Genomic DNA, 19,711 nt, shown 5'->3' on the forward strand with positions numbered 1-19,711 from the left:
CTGTGTGGAGATTTGAACCCTGGTCTCCCAGGTCGTAGTTCAACACCTTAACTACTACACCACACTGGCTCTCTACTGTAACACTTACATCCTATCTTTTCTCCAAGGAGCTCAAAGTGACATACACAGTTCTCCCCCTCTCCATTTTATCCTCACAACAATCCTGTGAAGTAGGTTAGCCAGAGAGAGAGAGAGAGAGAGAGAGAGCGTGAGTGGCTCAGAGTCACCTAGTGAGCTTCATGGCTGAGTGAGGATTTGATACAGTTTGCTGGCTGACCTAACATCTTGGAGAAAACCCTTGAAATAGAAATGGTTGAGTAACCTATACAACAATATTCTTATATCCAGATTTATCAAGGAGTGTAAATTTATTCTTGGGGGGAGATAGGTCAGTGCCTGACGGACAGGTACATCAGCAAATAGTTACATGTGGTGACAAGATCGAGCTATATGTATATCGACCCCTAAAGAAGACCCGCGTTGGTTCTGTAACACAACCGTTTGTCACGTGAGCCTTTGCTGTGCTGTTGCTGGCCACAATCACTGTTTTGCTGTAACTGTAAATAGTTTACAATAATGATATTTCAGACATTTTAGTCAACATTTTTTGTTTTGTTTTCTGTATCTTTATATATGTATAATAATTGCTCTGAGGAGTGAGAGTTGAATATTCTTCACTTGTTTATGTTGGAATTATACTTTGTAGGTTCAAATAAACACACTCATTTTTGTATTGTCATTTACCTTTTGAGGCTGGGCTTTATATTTCCTTGTCCTTGGGGATTTGAACCCAGGTCTTAGTCCGACACTGTAATCATTATGCCACCTGCTCCCTTTCGGGAGAAAGAACTGTACATATGTAATAAATGCAAAATAAAACAACATATCCATTCCACATGTGTAGGCCATCCTTGCAAATCTGTCTGCAGAGTTACCACTTGCCTACCTTTCCAAAACCTAAAGTGAGTCATTTGAGGCCCCCTCTGGAAGAAAACCTGAGCCTTTCCTTGCTTGGTTGCCTGGAGCTGGCAATTCCTCTTTGCCGGTGCAAGGAGTGAAAACATTCAGTGATTTTTGTACTTCTGTTTTGGAAAGCAGGGTGCCGTTTTTGACTTGATGCTTTCTGAAACCAACTTCCAGAAATAGCAGGTATCTTTCTGGTTCCTACTTCAGTTTGGTCTTGCAGAACAGTTCTGGAGAAGGACATCGAAAGCTGCTTTATGCAGAGTCAGATCACTGGTCCATCTAGCTCAGTATTGTCTACACTGACTGGCAGCAGCTCTCTGGGGTTTCAGGAAAGATCCTGTCCCAGCCCTATGTGGGGATGTTGGCAGGGCTTGAACCTGGGACCTTCTGCATGCAAAGCAGGTGCTCTGCCACTGAACTCTGCCGTTAAGGCAAACGGCCCTTCCCACTGAGCTTAGTGGGGCTTAGCTCTGATCCTAAACTGGTCTCAGTGGGCCTTACTTCCAAGAAAGCCATGCACAGGGCATTGTACCTTGAGGATTTTTGCCGGGAAATTTCTTACTAGCTGCCAGAGTGGGTCTGAGGGAGCTTTGTGGCGTAGAGAGGAAGACAGACCTCCTGACTCTTGTTGGGCTGGGGGGGAACTGACTGCCGTGATGGCATGGCCCTTGAGGAGGCCATCGGGGAGTTCAGGAGACGCCTCCCATCCCCAGCCACTATTAAACCGTTGGGTGCAGGCCTCTGAGTCAAAAGGCAGGGGTGACAGACGGTCTTTCCGCGCTGCCTGCTGTTCCCCATAAAAGGTGGGTTTCTAAGAGACCCTGTGGAAGAATGCCGGAGGGCAGAGACTCCCCCCCCCATTGTCTGGAGTTGGTCAATACAGCCCCATGTTGACACTGGGGCTTTGCTGGCCAGAGACGGGGGGGGGGGCGTTTCCCTGGTTTAAAAAAGCAGCTGACAAGACCCTCCAAACCCAGTGGAGGACGTTTGATCTTTTTGCTCTTGCCTGCCAGTCTGTTTCTTCACTTCAGGAAGTGCCTTTTTTCCCTCCTCCCTTGCCCCAACCCACCTGGATACTTCTCTTTTAACAGCATTGGAGGGGAAACGGTAGTTTTTTAAAACCCGCCCATTTCTTATGGTTTGCTTTTATCTGTTTTGCATGCCCAGAGTTCCTTTTTGCCTGTTGCAAAAACTCACCTTTCCCCCAGTTGATGACAGGTTTGGTGCTTTGTCAGACTTGCCTGCCACTGAAAGATCACAAAAGCCCTCAGAGTAGGAAAGGGCCTGTTGCTTTGGTTTCTTGGAGAAGCTGCTTCAGTCCTTAGGCCAAAATTTAATAGCTGGGGAAAGGGCCTCTTCTCTCAAAATAGAGCCATTGCTCTGTCCGTTCAAAGCAGTCTGGGATGGCCGCCACATCTGTCTGCGTTCACACTTACAGGGAGAGAAGTTCCTGTGTCGGTCTTCCAGGAGTCAAAAGGTTAATGCCAAGGGTTCCATGGTGGTAGGCCTGAGTGGAACCTGAATCCGCCTTCTGTGGGTTCTGGTTCCAAGGTGATGAGAGGTGGGTGGTGGGGGAGCCCATAGGATGCTTGTGGCTGGAAGTTAGTTGGTGCTGATTGTGAAGGGCAGGGCAGGGCACTGACACCCAGCTTCTGAGCCCACTGGAAAGGGTGCCTGAGCCTCCCTGGGTTTCTGGGCACTCTGGTCCTGCTTGCGGGCTTCTTGCAGGGGCATCTGGTTGGCCACTGTGAGATCATGGTGCTGGACTAGATGAGCTCTCTTTGGCTCCCTCCAGCAGGGCTACTCTTATGGAGGTCTGATGTGACAGCAGAACCTCTGTGCCCCGGGGAAGTCTACCTCTGGAGAATTGCTGCTGCCCTCAGGCCCTGTTGTGGGCTCCCTTAAGGCATCTGGTTGGCCACTGTGCGGACAGGAGGCTGGACTGGATGGGCTCCTTTTGGCCTGATCCAGCAGCCAGGCTGTTCTTATGGATGGCTTTAAAAGGGGATGAGACACATTCATGGGGGATAGGGCCATCAATGGCTACATTCTACCTCCACTGTTGGAGGCAGCATGCTTCTGAATACCAGTTTCTGGAAACGCAGAAGGGGAGAGTTACTCTTGCACTCAAATCCTGCTTGTGGGCTTCCCATAATGGGCACCTGGGTGGCCACTGTGAGAACAGGAGGCTGGACTAGATGGGCCCCCTTTGGCCGATCCAGCAGCCAGGCTCTTCTTATGATCTTACTATGTTGTCACCCACATTCTCAAATTATTTCTTTGAGAACTCAAAATTTCATTTTGGAAAGAAAAGAAAAAGACAAGCTATAATCCCAAGGGTTAACATTCTGAGACTTGGATATACAGGGTTAATACTCAGAGACCTGAACACAATAGTTTCTTCTTAGACTTTTTTTTTTAGGGGGTGGATGCAAATGATCATTCATAATCCCTTCAGTTGGCAAAGCAGCATTCTGTTGTGAATGGAACTTTGTAGATGTTCCATTGAAAATCAGTTCCTCTCTTTCCCATTCAGAAATGGAGAAGATGTGTTTTTTTTATCAGTGGGGTTGTGCTGTCTTTTCAGTACAATAGGGACTTCCATTCCAAAACGCTCTGGGCTGACATCTGCCTACATCACAGCACTATGTTTTTTCCTCCACACATTCCCCCCCCCCATTGGGATGAAGGAAGAAGAAACGTTACAGACTGGGGCAACCCCCCCAAGCTGGTACCATAAATGGTAGCGTTTGACTCCCTACGGAACGGTTTTTGTTGGTCTGAAGAGAAAAGCTAGCAATTTCAGGCTTGATACAAGATACCATCTGCAATTTGTTTTTAATTTAGAATGTTTACCAGAAAATCCGCCCACACCCCACCAAAATCACAACAACCAAAGGAGCAGCTCCTTTTCAAAGAATTGTCTGCCATGCATAAATTACACTGTGCCTACTTGTCCCTGCTTAATTTCCCCCTGCTTGCTGGCATCCTGGAGACTTTTAATAAACTTGGATCTGGATGTCTGATGGATTTAATTTCACACCCCTGTCAGGCAATAGCTGAAGCATTTCTGGGTTAACAGGTCTAGACTTTCTGAAAGGGAAAAAATTGTCCCACATATAGTCTGGCGTCGCATTTTGGAACTCGGAGGGGGGGTTTCTGTGGAATCCCCACACCCCATGTTTCCATGTATAGTTTCATACTGTTAATAAGTAGCATAATGTGTGATCACAGTGCACATTACATTGGCCCCTGACATGACATCAAGAGCCCCAGAGGGACGCAGCCCGCAGTTCCAGGGAAGCTCAGTGGGAAGAGCACCAGTGCATCTCCAGATCGGGATGGGAACGTCCCTGCCTGGAATTCTGGAGTAAGCTGCTGCCAGTCAGTGTAGACAACACTGAGCTAGGTGGACCCATTATCTGACTCTGTATAAGGCAGCTCCTCTTGTTCCTTCTCTGGTGTGTTGGACTCACAGTTGCTGTTTGGAACCAGGCTCAGAGTCATGAGGGCGAGCTAGCTTCTCTGAGACAACTGATCAGAGGCTTGCCGGCACCGCTAGGCAGCACAGATTAAATTTCCAGTTATGGCAAGGGCAGCCCAGTGCGCCTTGCCTGACTGGCAGCCTCTGGGACTTTCTAGGAAGGATTTCCCCCCCTCCCCGGTATGGATGCGTCCACTGAGGGGTTCAGCATGCACCCTAGGGCTGGTGTTTGCCAGGGCCAAGGGGGCAGGCCTAGAGCGCAAGTGTTCTGTCAGCCTGTGTTGCTGCACTGTCTCTCAGGGCTTCCCACCCCAGGCAGGTTGGCCATGCCTTTGTGTTCTGTATGTTTGGACTCTGCTGTAAGGGGCCGCCTCCCCTTCTCAAGCCTCTTTTTGGTTGCTGCTGCTGCTGCTGCTGCTGCTGCACTGGTGGGGCTCACATGGAGCCTTGCCAAGTGGCTGCAGGCAGTGTCTGGAGAGTGGCATCCCCTCTGGATTGGTGCTAGCAACCCTTTGCTGCTCATCACCTGGCTGCATCTGTGCAGGGCTGCTGCAAGGCTCGTCTGCCGCTTGCAGAATGCTCTGCAGTTCTCCTCCCAGGCACAGAGCGAGCCCTTATCTTTTAATCTTTAAACCCCAGAGCATTTCTCCTGGGGGCACGTCATTCTGGGAGAGCGATGAGTAGAGGCACTTTTCTCTGTTGACTTTACAGTCGGCTTCAAACTTTGAGCCTCTGCCTCTTCAGTGGTGGGGAATCAATCATTAAGCCTCTAGAGATAACAGGCTGGTCTATAAAATAGCACCTGGAGCAGCAAAAGGGCTTTATGATCCTCACCAGGTGATACCTGGAATCAGGAGGGCTTAGAGAATTTGGGGAAGGGCACCTGTCAGCTGCTTACCTGGGAGTCTCTCCAGTTGCCAATGCTGGGCTCTGTTTAATTAATGCGGAGGCAGGGGGTCTAATTAGAAGGCCATGACCTTTCCCCCCCAGATTTTCCCATGAGTGCTTTCAGCGTGGGGGAGGGGGAACAGCGAGGGCCATTGTGATTCTGTAAGGCCCTGGTTTGGAGGGCAGCTACTTGCGGGACAGAGAGCAGTCAGGCTGTGTGGAAACTGGCTGGAGCGCATGAGCCAAATGCTTTCTTCAGGCCCCGTGGGGTGTCAGCTGGTGCACCCATGCGTGGACCTCCCCTGAGGATGGGCAGCCTGGGAGTCTGAACTCCGCTGCAAAGCACTGAGTCATAGCCCGCCCGTGTTAGTGCCACGGAGAGCAGACCCATTGAACATAAAGGATGTGGCTAGCCTAGCTCCATTCAGTGCATTGGGCCTATTGAGTTGGATGCAAGCCATTGTGCTTGAGGTGGGAGGTGCAGGGCTGTCTTTGGGGTTGCCCCTCTGAAGACCATAATTCAGTTAGTTGCTTACTGTTGCTGTCATCACACCGTCGGCATCCCTGACGAGTAGAGAGTTTGAAAACCACTGTCTTAACCAATGGCGGCGGGGGGCTCAGTGTCAGTGGGCAAGTGGAATCTGCTCTGGGTTTTAGTCTCAACGCTTAAGGAGCTGTCCAAGCTGCTGAAATCTGAAGGCACCTTGGGCAGCTTACCGGAGCGGATTCCACCGCCCCACCGGCCCGGAGCCACTGGCTACCGCTGTTCTTAACCGAAGCTCCTCTTCTTCACAGGGTGCTAAAGACGCCCGCCCGTTGCCTTGAGGCAGAAAGAAAGGGGAAAACAGAGCCTGCTCTCTTGGCCCCGTTCGTACCATATGGTGAAAGCAGCATTATACCACTTTAAACTGGCATGGCTGCTCCTCCCCTCAAGGAGTCCTGGGAGGTGCCATTTGTTGCTGAGAGGAGACCCCTACACGCCTCCCAGTGCTACTGGTCCCAGTCATTCTGGGACTGTAGCTCTGTGAGGGGGAACAAGGGGGGTCTCCTAACAACTCTCAGCACCCAGAACAAACTACAGTTCCCAGGATTCTTTTTGGGGAGAGAAGAAGCCATGCCTGTTTAAAGGGGCATGACAGTGCTTTAAATATATAGTGCAGACAGGGCCTTGGTTAGAAAAGCAGCCGCCAACCTCTCCCTCTTCTTGCCTGCCAAGAGCCAGTTTTGAATCCGGACCTTTTAACTATTAGACAAGGTCCAGCCCCTTTTGAGGGCCTCGCTCCCTTTTGGACCAGGTTCCTTGCCCCCCCCCCACTTCTTTCCCCTTGTGCTCAGGCTGTACGAGTTCTCAATATCCACTGTTGCTAACCAATGTCTTTAGTTTAAAGAGGCCGTTTTGTCTTGCCTTTGTTCCTCAAGTTAATGTGCTCCTTCCCTGTTTTTTTTAAAAGAAAGATTTTCCAGGTTGGAGAGAGGCACTTTAAAAATAAAAAATCAGAATTAGCTTGAGGGGGCAAGCCCTGAGGCTTCAAGGCGCCCTTGAAAGGCTTGTGGGGTCTTCCAGCAAAGAGGGATCTGGGAAAACTTCCTCTTCTGAATTTAAGTTTCCTCTTATCCCACAATAGGCCTTTTGAATTTCTGCATCAGATTGGCAGTGATCTTATCCTTAGTAAGTTGAGGCTGGGGACTCCCCCCCCTTTAAGAAAAGGACAGAATAAAATGGGGGGGTCACAATGTGTGTGCGTGGCATCTGTCCCTGGGGTGGCAGATGGTAGCTGGCGCGGCCCTGAAAGGAACCGGTGAACCCTCTGCATTAATCTTGGGTGAAAGGTCAGCAAAACATCTGCCTGGGGTTGTGTTCGGAGATGACATTTCTATACAGGGAAGAGTGTAAGGAAGACAAAACCTGTTGCTGGTAAAATGGCAGAAAATCCCCGAAACAGCAGAAACAAAAGCGGGGGGGGGGGAGTCATTTTGTCAAGCAGGCACCGAACCCGTCTTTGACACACCCTTTGAGAGAGCCATCGGCCTGAGCATTTAAAAAAACTAAAATAAATCCAGGGAGCGCTTGGGCTTTACAGTTCTGCGTTTCCCTAGAGGTCAAGCAGGCAATTACCTAGGGGGCAGTTGGCACTGTAACCAAAAATGTCTTTTATTGGAGGATTTGTTAGAAATGATGTCACCTCTCTGTTGTCATGCACTTTTGGGTGATGTGCAATGGCCACCTGTTGCACTGCATGGTTTCCAGCCTGTAGCATCCATTGCCAGCAGCAAAGAGAATCAATTCCAGGCGGTTGCAGCAAAAGTGACAACAGAAGACGTAAACGTTTATTGCAGCATATATAGGGGGCTGCCATATACTGAGTCAGACCATTGGTCCATCCAGCCTAGTGACCGGCAGCGGCTGTCCAGGGCTCCAGGCAGGAATCTCTCCTGCTCTGCTCCGGCAGTGCCTTTGGGAGTTGGAGCTGGGATCTGCTCTGTGCAGAGCAGCAGCCCCTGAGCTACGATGGCCCTGCGCCCGGGCCTGAATGCTTCCTAGTAGACTACAGCCCGCATCATCAAATGCATGAAGGGCTGTCCTTAGTCGGCACAAATATCTGCACTTGGATGTAGAGGGGAGGAATGTTAAAACAGAAGTCACATGGCAAAGCAATAAATTAAATAGTAGCCCCTAAGTGGTATAGCACAGTGGGGAGGAGAGCCTGGCTGGGAGTCCAGAGTCTGCGAGTTCAAATCCCTGCTCGTGTCTCCTGGGTGTCAAGGGCCAACTAAAGATCACCCCCACAGAGAGTGACTCAGGGGCTACATGCCCTGCCACCTGTGCAGCCGTGGGCAAGCTGCAGAGTCCCAAGGAGCCCAGTTGCCCCCCAGCTGGCAGTTGCAGACAGGGAAGGGGCTGGCTTGTGCAGCTGTGGCAAGCTGAGCAGGCCCTAGCCAGCTGGGGAGGACTAGTCTCGGAGGGAGGCAATGGTAAACCCCCTCTGAACACCGCTTACCATGAAATCCCTATTCAGAGGGTAGCCATAAGTCGGGATCCACTTGAAGGGAATCCATTTCCATTTTGCCAACCAATCAAAACTTTATGCAGAAGAAGTGCTGCAACTATTTCACAACTGCAGTATTTGATAATAGGTTACCTGTTGTTGTTGTTATGTGCCTTCAAGTCGATTTCGACTTATGGCGACCCTGTGAATCAGCGACCTCCGAGAGCCTCTGTCGTGAACCACCCTGTTCAGCTCTTGTAAGTTCAGGTCTGTGGCTTCCTTGATGGAATCGGTCCATCTCTGGTTTGCCTCCCTCTTTTTCTACGGCCTCCTAGCTGTGCTAAGACAGGCCATGCTCAGTGGGCAGAGCACCTGCCTTGTCTGCAGAAGGTCCCTGGTTCAGTCCCTGACACGTCCAGGTAGGGCCAGGAGGTGCTCCTTGCCTGGAACTGTGGAGAGTGCTGCCAGTGACTGCTGACAATACTGCTCCAGATGGACCAATGGTCTGACTCGGTAAAAGGCGCCTTCCTACAATTCTGTTACCACCATTTACTGCAGTTTCGAGGGGTCACTGTCCTATTTTTGTATATATTTATGTTTTGATTCAGTTGTTGTTTTTGCAACAACTGCCGCTCTCTGTGGGGGAAAAGGTTTCAGTTTTTTGATGGTGGGAATACAAAATGTACCTATTACATAGATATTACAATGGAACAATTATGGTCATAGTTTGCTTATGTATTGCATTCTATGCAGGTACATTTGCGGACTGCAGGTTAAAAAGAAGTTGCGGTTGCAAGGACTTGAGACATGTGTGCAAGGTGATTAATAAATAAATAATGAAAAAATAACCTCCCTATTTGACAAATACGTTGACTGTACAAGTTCTGAGTTAGCTTGTTTATTTGTTGAGTGTATTGATATCCTTTCCTCCAAGGATCTAGTTCACCCGCTCACCATATTATCCTCACAACAACCCTGTGAGGTAGGTTAGGCTAAGTTGCAGTGACTGGCCCAAGGTCGCCCAGAGAACCTCATGCCCAAGTGCATATTTGAACCCAGGTCCTAGTCCAGCACTCTAACCGCTACACCACACTGGGTCTCGGTTGGCCGTCTGATTCCTCCCTTCCTCGACCCCCTGAGAATTATTTAATAGGAGACACTACCGCTACCACCAAATTACCCCTCCAAAAATCTTACAGTTAAAACAAAGCAAGCTTTGAAAGAGCCTGATGTAAATTTTTGTGTGGAAGAACTATAATATAATAATAATGAGTTATATAAAGTAGTTATATATATTTTAAAAAGACTTATTTTTAAAAGTTACATATATAAAAACAGTTAAAACCACTGCATACATAAAAACCATTTGAAAAGTAATTGTTAAAACAGCAGCAGGAGCAGCACATACAGAAAATCAATTCAGATCCAATGTTAACTGGGATGAAGATGTTAGAAGGCTTGTTGAAAGAAAAACACTTTTAGCAGGCACTGAAAAGACAATAGAGAAGGTGCCTGTCTGACATGCAGTGGGAGGGAGTTCCAAAGTGTAGGTGCTGCCACACTAAATGCCAGAATTGTGCAGAGTGGACCTCCTAATAGGAAAAACAATCTATTATTATTCTGCACCACTCTGGCCTTTATGATGGTATCTGCAGGATGGCCACTCTTGCAGAACTCAATGATCGGTTGGGGTATCTAGGGGATGAGGTGATTATTTAGGTACTCTGATCCCAAGCTGTATAGAGCTTTGAACACCAATATCAGCACCTTGAACCTTTCCTGGTAGCTAATTTATAGCCAATTAAGAACATAAGAAGAGTCTGGTTGCTGGATCAGTAAAAAGAAAAGAATTGATGCTGCAAGCCTGAAGCATCTCTCTCTGACACGTGCACACACACTCAAAAATCAAACTCCCTGTAATTGGTGCCAGTAATTTGATTCTCTCTTGGCTGGAAGCACCACAAGGTGGGGTAGATCGGTGAATGCATCCTCCACTTTGCCAATTTACATTTGCATTGCTGTGCTCCGAAAAAATCAAAGGGGCATTACCAAAAATGACAAAAGGTGGAACTTCTCCCACCCCACCTCAGGCCTGCACTGCAACATTGATCTGTTAGTAGAGATTACAGGCACAGGGCTATTGGTTGGTTGCACCTAGACACAGGTTCCACGTTCTGTGATTGGATTAGATCAGGCAAACTAAGCACAGCTGCATGTGGATAGTTTGCATACTTTTGTGATAATTCCAAGATTCAGATTTAAAAGAGCTCTTTTGTTAGTAAGGCCCAAAATGGGGGGGGGGAAATGATGTGGAATTTTTAGGGTAAGTGTCATGTCTGGTGATGGCAAAGCCCACACAAAACTTTGCAGGAAGTTTCCTTGCCTCTGTTCCACAGACCACCAGAAATCTTCCTCCATTTCCTTTGAGCATAACCTCAGAAGAGCCCTTAACCAGCTGGACCAGGCCAAAGGGGGCCCATCTAGTCCAGCCCCCAGTTCTCACAGTAGCCAACCAGATGCTTCGTATGGGAAGCCCGCAAGCCGGACCCTAGTGCAATAACAGCACTTCCTCCTCCCACCGTTTCCAGCAGCTGGCTTTCAGAGGCGTGCTGCTTCCAACTGTGATGGCAGAATGGAGCTATTGTGGCTAGGAGCTGTTGTAGACACACAAAACCCACATGCAGTGGAAGGTCAAGTTGTGTGGGACAGGGCCGTCGCTCAGTGGGTTAGAGCGCCTGCTTTGCATGCGGGTTCAGTCCCCAACGGCATCTCCAGGTAAGGCTGAAGAGACTATTGCCTGAAACCCTGGTGAGCCGTTGCTGCCAGTCAGTGTAGACAACATTGAGCTGGATGGACCAAGGATCTGCGTATGAGGCAGCTTCCTGTGTGTGAGCAGAGGGTCAATACAACGGTCAGCCCCTAATTTCCAACGAAGATCTTCATGTGGGCAGATAAATACTGATGTGCAGTGAGCTGATTGCAGGCGTTATCTGCAGGAGAACGTGAGCCAAGCAGAGGCTAAACCTCCAGCAGATAAGCTAGAGACTTTTATCGCAGGGACCCAAGTCTGGAGCTGCCAAACCAGACAGCCAGAAGGAGTGAAATGCTGTTGCCAGGGCTGAGCCTGATTCACCCAGAGAGATTTACCTTTTGCTCAATCTCACCCTTGTGTTGGAATGGAGGGATTTTCCCCCCATTTGTTGTTTATTTAAATATTTCTATTAAAAACATTTTGGTGTAGTGAATCCAGGATTGACTACACTGTAAATGTTTACTATTAATATTAAAACCGCAATAAAAGGGTTTTGCAAGGGAATAGGGGAAAGGGATGCATAGAAACAAAGGAATCTTTTTTAAAAAGGGGAGGCGGAGCGTATTAAGCATCAGATAATATCATAATGTCAAGCAGAGCTCCTGCACACTTATTCTTGGAGGGGGTCCCTAAAGAGGACCAGGCCAGGGATTTCTTTTGTGGCTTGACTGTCTTTTTATAGGTATCATATAGGTTTTTAATATCTATGGATTTTTGGTTTCTGTAAGTCCCAGCGAGATTTTTGTGGTGAGCAGCTCAGACATAGAAATAGCCATACCAGCAGTGACGCTGCTGTCCTTGTCAGGAGCAGGGCTTGAAGAAGCCTTCCAGGGTTGGTCCTGGTGCTGACAATAGTTCTTTAGGAGTTGGAGTTGCATGCCTAGATGCGTGCCAGTCCTACCTGACGCCTAGGTGCCCAGGCAACCCGCTACCTGGGATGTTCTGGAGCTGGCCATGAGGGCTAGAAATGGGGCCATCTATTCAGACAAGAGAGTTCTTGGGGCTGCATGGTCTTCTCCTAGGACAGGAGCATCACTTTGGCTTGCAGGTGCCCAGCGCCTGCCGGCCTTCTAGGCCCTGGAGAAGCAGTGTGGGTATGCCAGCAACTGTCCTTGCTCTGGCAGCAGCGTTCTTGCTTAGATGGGTTGTCTTCTTAGCAGAGGGTGCTGCACATTCGAGACGTCGGTTGGGGAAGAGTGAGCTTCCCCCCCCCCGCCTTGCCCAAACCATAACTTGAAAAGGAAATGAGATTAATCGGCAACTTTAAAGAGCACCTTCACAGTGCAAAATTGTGCAGCAGTTCCTTCTCACCAGATTGTTTCTCAAGGAGTTCTCCCATGAGAGAATGGACAGGTGCACCCATCCCAGTAACAAGTGCAGAAGTATGGTTGGAACGTTGGACGCTGCCTTATACTGAGTCAGACCATTGGTCTGTCTAGCTCAGTATTGTTTACACTGACAGGCAGCAGCAGCTCCCCAGGGTTTCAGGCAGGGTCTCTTCCAGCCCTACCTGGAGATGCCACCGGGGGTTGAACCTGCATGTAAAGCAAGGGCTCTACCACATCAGAGCCCTCCTGTTAATGTCGCTATGACTTTTTTTCTGACTAGGGTGTTGCTTTCCAGTTGTTGCCTTTTTTTAAAAAATGTTGCTACTTGGTCCTTGGTCTGGTTAATCCAAACAACTTGGATTTTGTATGGCTTTGCACCTGGGACAATCTGCAGCACGGCTTCAAGACATGAGAGCATTTCCTGCAAGTCGCTCACAAAAGTGAGGCAGCTTTCCTTACTAATAAAGTTTTCAGGGTTGCTGAAAAGCGAATCACTCCTAGATGTGTAAACGTGCATAGATTGTACCATGCTGAGCGGCATGGCATTGCACAGATATCATCAGCTGAACTGAGTCAGTCCGGGGTAGGTGAAACTCTCCGGTGTCGACACTCGGCTAATACCTTCAGCAGGACCAACCAAAAGTCACAAAAATGTGGCACGTTTTCAAGTTGAGAACTCTTATCAGGTAGCCTGTTTTTGTTTGTTTTGGATTTTAATGGAAAGCTTTCCAACTTCAATCACAACCAAAACATTACAGAAAGGGACACAAGGTTTCAAAGAAGGTATCTAACATTTGCATCTAAAGTATTTGAGGCATACGATCTGTTAGTATACATTGTATAATTCTGGGAAGGTATAATGCAATAAGGCTCGGCGGCCTGCATTTTTGTAACTGATGAGGAGTTCTGCAAAACCTGAAACCTGAAAGTTTATGTGACTTATTTTGGTTGATCCTGATGGAAAAAGGTAACTACCCAAGTGTGGACTGCTGAAATAAGGACCGTGGAGATATACCATCTTTTCTTTCCCCCCTTCCCCTCCCTGCTTCTACCACCCCCATTTCTCTCTCTCTCTCTCTCTCTCTCTCTCTCTCTCTCTCTCTCTCACTCACTCACACACACACACAGAGAGAGAGAGAGAGAGAGAGAGAGAGAGAGAGAGAGAGAGAGCTTGATGCCCTTGAAACAATTCGCTTGTCCAATCTGAGCTTTTGAGGAGGCTGGGGCTGCAGAGAATGCCAAGGACCAGGAGAAAGCAATGGCGGAGGTCCATGTGCGTGCTTGTCGCCACCCACCCTTCGCTGTTCCTCTGTGCCTGTAAGGAGCGGAGTCTCCAACCCCCGGATGGACGCCTTTTCTCCTCTGGGCAGCGGGTTTCCCTCCAAAGCAGCCAGCTGCATTGCCTAGCAGAGGGGTGGCCCAGCCCCCGCAGCTCCCCCTTGGCTCCCTCCCCCCTCCCTGGCGGTGGCGGCGGTGCTGGCCCTGTGGAGCGGATTGGCTGGCGACAGGCAGAGCAGCTGCTGGGACCCTCTCATTAAGATGCACACCTGCTCCGGGCAACCTTTTGTCTGCCCAGCAGTTGCCCTACCTCTTGTTCTCCCCACCCCTTTCTTCTGTTATGCCCACTTTTCTTTTCACTTGGACCAGATCATGCCGTCTCTTTAACTTGAAATGTCCTCAAATCTCAGCAAGGCCCCCAACAATGGAGCATGGGCGTTTGTGGCACAGAGGGGGGCAGATCTCCCCCCATTCCTCTTCCCGCTCTAGCTCTCGGGAGGCTTGTTTGCAAGGAGGATACTTGGGACTGAATAATATTTCTCTGTGGATCTGCCAGTTCTACTGACCGACTTCCTTGCTTCTTCGCCAGTGCTTGGTGTTTTGCCCCCTGGTTTTGATTGACTTCATCTGGGCCCATTTTGCTGCCAGCGTCTTAAAAGAGCTGCAGGGGGACCACCCAGAGCCAAGCACTTTTGTAGCCTCGTAATGGCAGCAACAGGATAAGCACGCAGGAAGCTGCCACGGACCAAGCCAGGCCATTGTTCTCTGTAGCTCAGTATCGTTGACTCTGACTGGCAGCGGCTCTCTGGGATTTCAGGTGGGGGGGGTCTTTCCTTCCCAGCCCTGCCTGCAGATGCTGCTGGGGACTGAACCGGGGACCCGCTGCATGCAAAGCAGATGCTCTGCTACTGAGCTGTAACTCTTCCCCTCAACATAATTTAAGATTCTAGTCCTCAAAGCTCTTCATAAAGGGCTGAACAACAAAATAGGAAGATAAAAAGCTCTTTTCTACTAAGTCAGGGCATTGTTCTCTCTAGCTCAGTATTGTCAACCCTGGCTGGCAGCAGTTCTCTCTGGTTTCACACAGGGGTGTTTTCCCAGCTTTACTTGGAGATTGAACGTGGAACTTTCTGCATGCACAGCAAGTGTTCTGCCACTGAGCTACAACCTTTCCCCTAAAAGTAAAGCTAAGATTCTAGGCCTCATCGTTCTGAAGAAAGGGCTGAATTGAGGTTCAGGTTCCTCCCAATGAAATGAAGGCGTCTGCTTTGGGCTCCTCCACTCTTGAGGGGGAAAGCTGGAGATAAATTAAACGAATGTGTTGTTGGCAAAGCTGAAGGGCTCTTTCTGGTCAGGAGGCTGAAGCTCTTGGGGCAGAGCTGAGATGTCAGATCCAAGATGGGCTGCTTGTGGCAGCCTGTTATGCTACAGCTGTGTGCTTGTGGAAAACCATCCTTTTATTGGTCCCGAATCTTTCAACGTTCCACTTTGTTGGATGACCCGCTGGGTTTAAGCTTAACATTAGGGGCATGAAGGGAAGGAAAAGGAAGGAAAGGCAGAGACGGCAGAGAGGAAGTGCCTGGACTTGGCAGAGCCACAGCCTGGGCATGATGTGTGGAGGTGGAGGACCTTGAAATGCCCTCCCAGAGCTGTCTGTTTGGGAGGTAAGGCCGGGCTGCTCCTGAGAGCAAAGGCTGATCGGTGCAACTGCTTTAAGTAAGGCGATGCCATTTGCAATTTAAAAAGTGATTTGCAGCATTGCAGAAAACTAGTGTGAATGCACACATTTGCACACTCTTTTCCTCAGAGCTGATCTGTGTGTTCCGCTGCTCTGTTCTTTCAGAAAATATGTGTGCCATACGCTGTCCTGTCTGTGGCTTTGTTTTGGGGAGGGGGGGTCTTATTTTTTATGAGCCAGTTGGCTCAGGCCCTTTTGGTTTTGGGCAACAGATGGCCAGGCCAGTGACCATTTGATGGATGGGTGTGATGTTGCAAGGATGTGTGTATGTGTTTTTAAAGGAAGAAAGAAAGAAAATAAATGGGAGGCACTCATGCTGAGATAAAAATCTAGCATATGTTGCCTTTGGGAGGGAGGCTGACCCTGCCTTTTTGCTCTTGGTAATAACTTTTGGAAGGGAGCTTATCTTTTAAGGCAGCGTCACAGCAGTTGTTGTTTCCAGAGCTATGCACCCAAGGGGGTTTGTTCAGGGTGCTTCTTCGCCTGTGGACAAGCTCTCGCTCTTTCACTTCTATTGAGCGTTAGGATGGTGTGGGAATCAGAGCCCCCCTGACTATCCCCCAAAATACCACCCACATCCATGAAGGCTTGAAGCTTGCAATTTATATACATTGATGATGATGATGATCCTAAATCCAAACCCCTTTCCAGACTAAAAGGAAAACCAGTTTTGTGTATTGTAGTGACTCCCCCCCCCCCAAAAATACCCTCATAGTAACTCAATGGCATTGATTGTTGCTTGACTGAGTGTGTGTGTTGGGGGGGAATAGAAACAGTCAAGGGGGGAGTCCAAATAATCTTGGGTGGGGAGGAGAGGGCCCCAAATGAGGTCTGACCATGCTCAGTGGACTAAGGAATGCTGACTGGATTTTTTGGGGGAGGGGCAGGTATGGAAAACTGTCTGGGAAAGGTTGAATTGACTGGAAAGGGTATCTGGAATCCTGAGCAGCCCATTCTGTGCTGCAACATTTTGTTGCAAAATATCCTCTTGTTCCCTCTAGTGGAATTAAAATGGGGCTGTTCAATAGGTGATGGAGGTTGTGTTTTTGTGTTTTCCCCTATACACTCAGGGGAGTCCCTCTCTCAAGCAGAAGTAGTATACAAATGTATATATTATAAAAGACAAAGGATGGTTTTTTTTGGGGGGGGACCGTCAATGGCCTGACAAGTACCTGCAAAATTCCAAGAAGGATGGAAGTGTTGAAGTGTCATTTGGGAGGGAGGAGAAAAAGAGGGGATGTGTGAATCAGCTGAAGCCCTGACCGCTGTTCTGGAAGGATGGTGATGGTGGAGGAATTGGGGTTGTGGAGATGTGATGCAACCCCCCCCCCCAAAAATGAAACAACATCCTTCCCTGCACTGTATGGGGGTGTCTCAGGAGGAAATGACACAATAATAATAATAATAATAAAATTTATAAAATGCGTAAACCCCTTTTTGCCCAAAGGCCCCAGCGCAGTTTCCAACAGTCAGGAATCATGAAAATTGCTGAACGGTGCTCCATTCAGCAGTCACAATCATGGTTTCAAAACCCAGATCTGTTTGAAATCATCTCCATTGCGTGTCGAGCAACACAGCTTTGGGGCAGCTTGAAAGACCCAGGGCGGGCTACACAACTCCTCCAAAGTCTGCTCTGGTTTGGAGAAGCCAAGAGTGTGTTTCTCAGGGGTACCAAGTCCCGTTTGATCTGTGGAGCTGCCTCTTTGAAACCTGGGAGATTTATGGCTCTGGGGGGCTCTGCGAAGTGTTAGGACAGGAGTCTCCGGAGGCAGGAAGGGGGTGTAGGATGCGTGTGAAAAAAGGATTCTCATGGGCTGGAAGGCTTGGACAGTTGGCTGATTGCTTGCAATTCTTCAGCACAGGTCTCTCGGGAGCAGAGTGTTAATTGTGGTTAAAAACCAGGGAGGGACTGAGTTGCCTGCTTTGACCTGGGCAATGACCCCTGTCTCTGTCATACTGCCGGGACTCAGGACAGTTGTGCAGTAAAGCTGGTTTTGCAGTAAGTTTGAGGCATGCCCAAATTATGTACTTGGGTTGCCGCGAGACATTAGGTTGTATCCAGTGCTTATCCTATTCAGAGTAGACCCATTGAAATGAATGGGCATGCCTAAACTTAGGTTCATTCATCTCAGTGGGTTTACTCAATGGGAATACAACTTGGTTGGATACAGCCCATTGTGGCAAGTTTAGTGGTTGTTCAAAGGGGGCTGCACACATTCATGGAGGAGGAGGAGGAGACATTCACCCACGATTAGAAGCCATGACAGACTAATGGAGCCACCAGATTCCAAGGCAGTCTACCTCTGAGTGTCAGCTACTGCAGGGCAACAGCGAATGGGGCTGTTTGAGGTCCTGCTTTTCTTGTGGGCTTCCTGGAGGTGTCTGGCAGGCCACGGTGGGAAACAGGATTCATCACAGGGCGCAAATGTATCTTACAGCCATGACTGCAAGAGCGGACAGCCTTGAGGTCTTGTCTTTGAGGGTCCCCCCCCCTTTCTTCTCCTGGCGTTCCAGGGCCAGTTTATTCAGCTGTTTGTAATGGGTTGCAGAATGGTTTAGCAATCAAACCCACTCCCGGTAGCTCTGGGAGGGGAACAGGGGCCCTCCTAACAATTCTCAGCACCCTCCACAAACTACAGTTCCCAGGATGCTTTGCAGGAAGACTGCTTAAAGTGGAATAATACTGCTTTAAATGGATAGTGCGGATGGCACCTGAAACAAATAATGCCGAGGGACCACAATAAACTGCTGCTAGCAGATCCAAACCACAGAAATGCAGAGAGCACCCCCCAGTATACACATGTGCATTTCCAAGTGGCAACAGCCCCTTATAAATGCTGACTTCTGATGCTGCCTCCCCAGCTTCAGTTCTCACAGAGGAGGTGGGGCAAAATCACAGACTCCCCTCCCCCCAGAGGGGCTCCTTGTTCTCACCATGGAGCCCCTGCAGTCATTCCTCTCTTCTCTCCTGCTTAGCGCTATAGGATATCTCTGGACATTAGTGCCCATGCACATTAGAGTGCATGCACAGTGCCCAAAGGAAGCATGATTGCTGGGCTTGGCAGGCAGCATTTGGGGCGGGGGACTGCCTCTTAAGGGGGCCTCTTCGAACAGGGTAGCTCCTGATTGGGATCTCTCCAATTCCTGGGTGGCGCTGTTCTCTCAGCCTTGAGGATAATGTTGGCCTACCAGGCAGGGTTGTTGTATGGATTACTCAGGGAATGCTCATGAAGCACATTGAGGAAATGCCCCTAGAGGACTTGTTGCTAGAGCTGTGCTGCAGAGAGACACTGCTGGTGCCCCCTGGTGCTGATGTGTCCCCTGGTGCCCATGTTTCTCTTCTCAGGTGCCCTGGCTCTTATGTCGGCAGCCGTTGTCAACTGCAGAACCCCTGCCTCAGCTCCCCGTGCAAGAACGCTGGCACCTGCCAGCCCGTTGTCCATGGCAACACAGCAGACTACACTTGCGCCTGCCGCCTGGGCTTCACCGACAAGCTCTGCCTGACGCCCGAGGAGAACGCCTGCCTCAGCAGCCCCTGCCGCAATGGAGGGACCTGCGACCTTCTCACGCTGACAGAGTACAAGTGCCGCTGTCCTCCGGGGTGGTCAGGTAAGGGGAGGAGCCCCCTTCTCCCCCCCACGTAGCTGGGTCTGGGGTCTTGGATAAGTATGAAGGTTTCAGGCATTTGCCATTGCATGCTGGATGGGGGCTGGTAACTGGCAGCCACTGGGCCGAATTCAGGCTGTGTTAACTCCCCATCTTGATTAAGGGATAACAGAATCAGAATTAGGTGTGTGTTTGCCTTAATTTATATACCACTTAATACTGCACGGTTGTATTCACCTAAGTTATACTCAGAGTAGACCCATTGAAATGAAAGCACCTAAATTAAGCTGCAATCCAGTACATGTCTACTCAGAAGTAAACTCCATTGGGTTCAATGAGGCTTACTCCCAGGTAAGTGTGTTTGGATTGCAGCCTTCGTCATGTCTACTAACTTCAGTGGGGCTGATCCCAGTGAGTAGGACTTGCGCTGAGCACCACCTGCGGTGTCTAAGCAGTGCACAGTAGAGGTACAGCCTAAATTCAGTTAAAATGAACCATAGAATCAGGAAAAGGACTCACTTGAATGCTTGTTGAAATAATAACTTAAAAAGTCTTCATCAAGCACCTGAAGTTCAGGAGAGAGGGAGCCCATCTGATCTCAGCCAGGAGGAAGTTCCACAGAAT

The 19,711-nt window shown here is 49.2% G+C and overlaps 1 protein-coding gene across 1 annotated transcript in view; it reads left to right on the forward strand.

The window, feature by feature from the left end:
* NOTCH1 (notch receptor 1) overlaps positions 1-19,711 on the forward strand; it is a 98,255-nt gene that overhangs the window by 24,540 nt on the left and 54,004 nt on the right. Inside the window, exon 3 of the mRNA XM_061603695.1 lies at positions 18,828-19,090. Coding sequence (XP_061459679.1) covers positions 18,828-19,090 — 263 coding nt within the window. The remainder of the gene's footprint in view (positions 1-18,827; positions 19,091-19,711) is intronic.

Source organism: Rhineura floridana, chromosome 20 (genome assembly GCF_030035675.1).
Source record: "Rhineura floridana isolate rRhiFlo1 chromosome 20, rRhiFlo1.hap2, whole genome shotgun sequence".
NCBI classification, from domain to species: domain Eukaryota; kingdom Metazoa; phylum Chordata; class Lepidosauria; order Squamata; family Rhineuridae; genus Rhineura; species Rhineura floridana.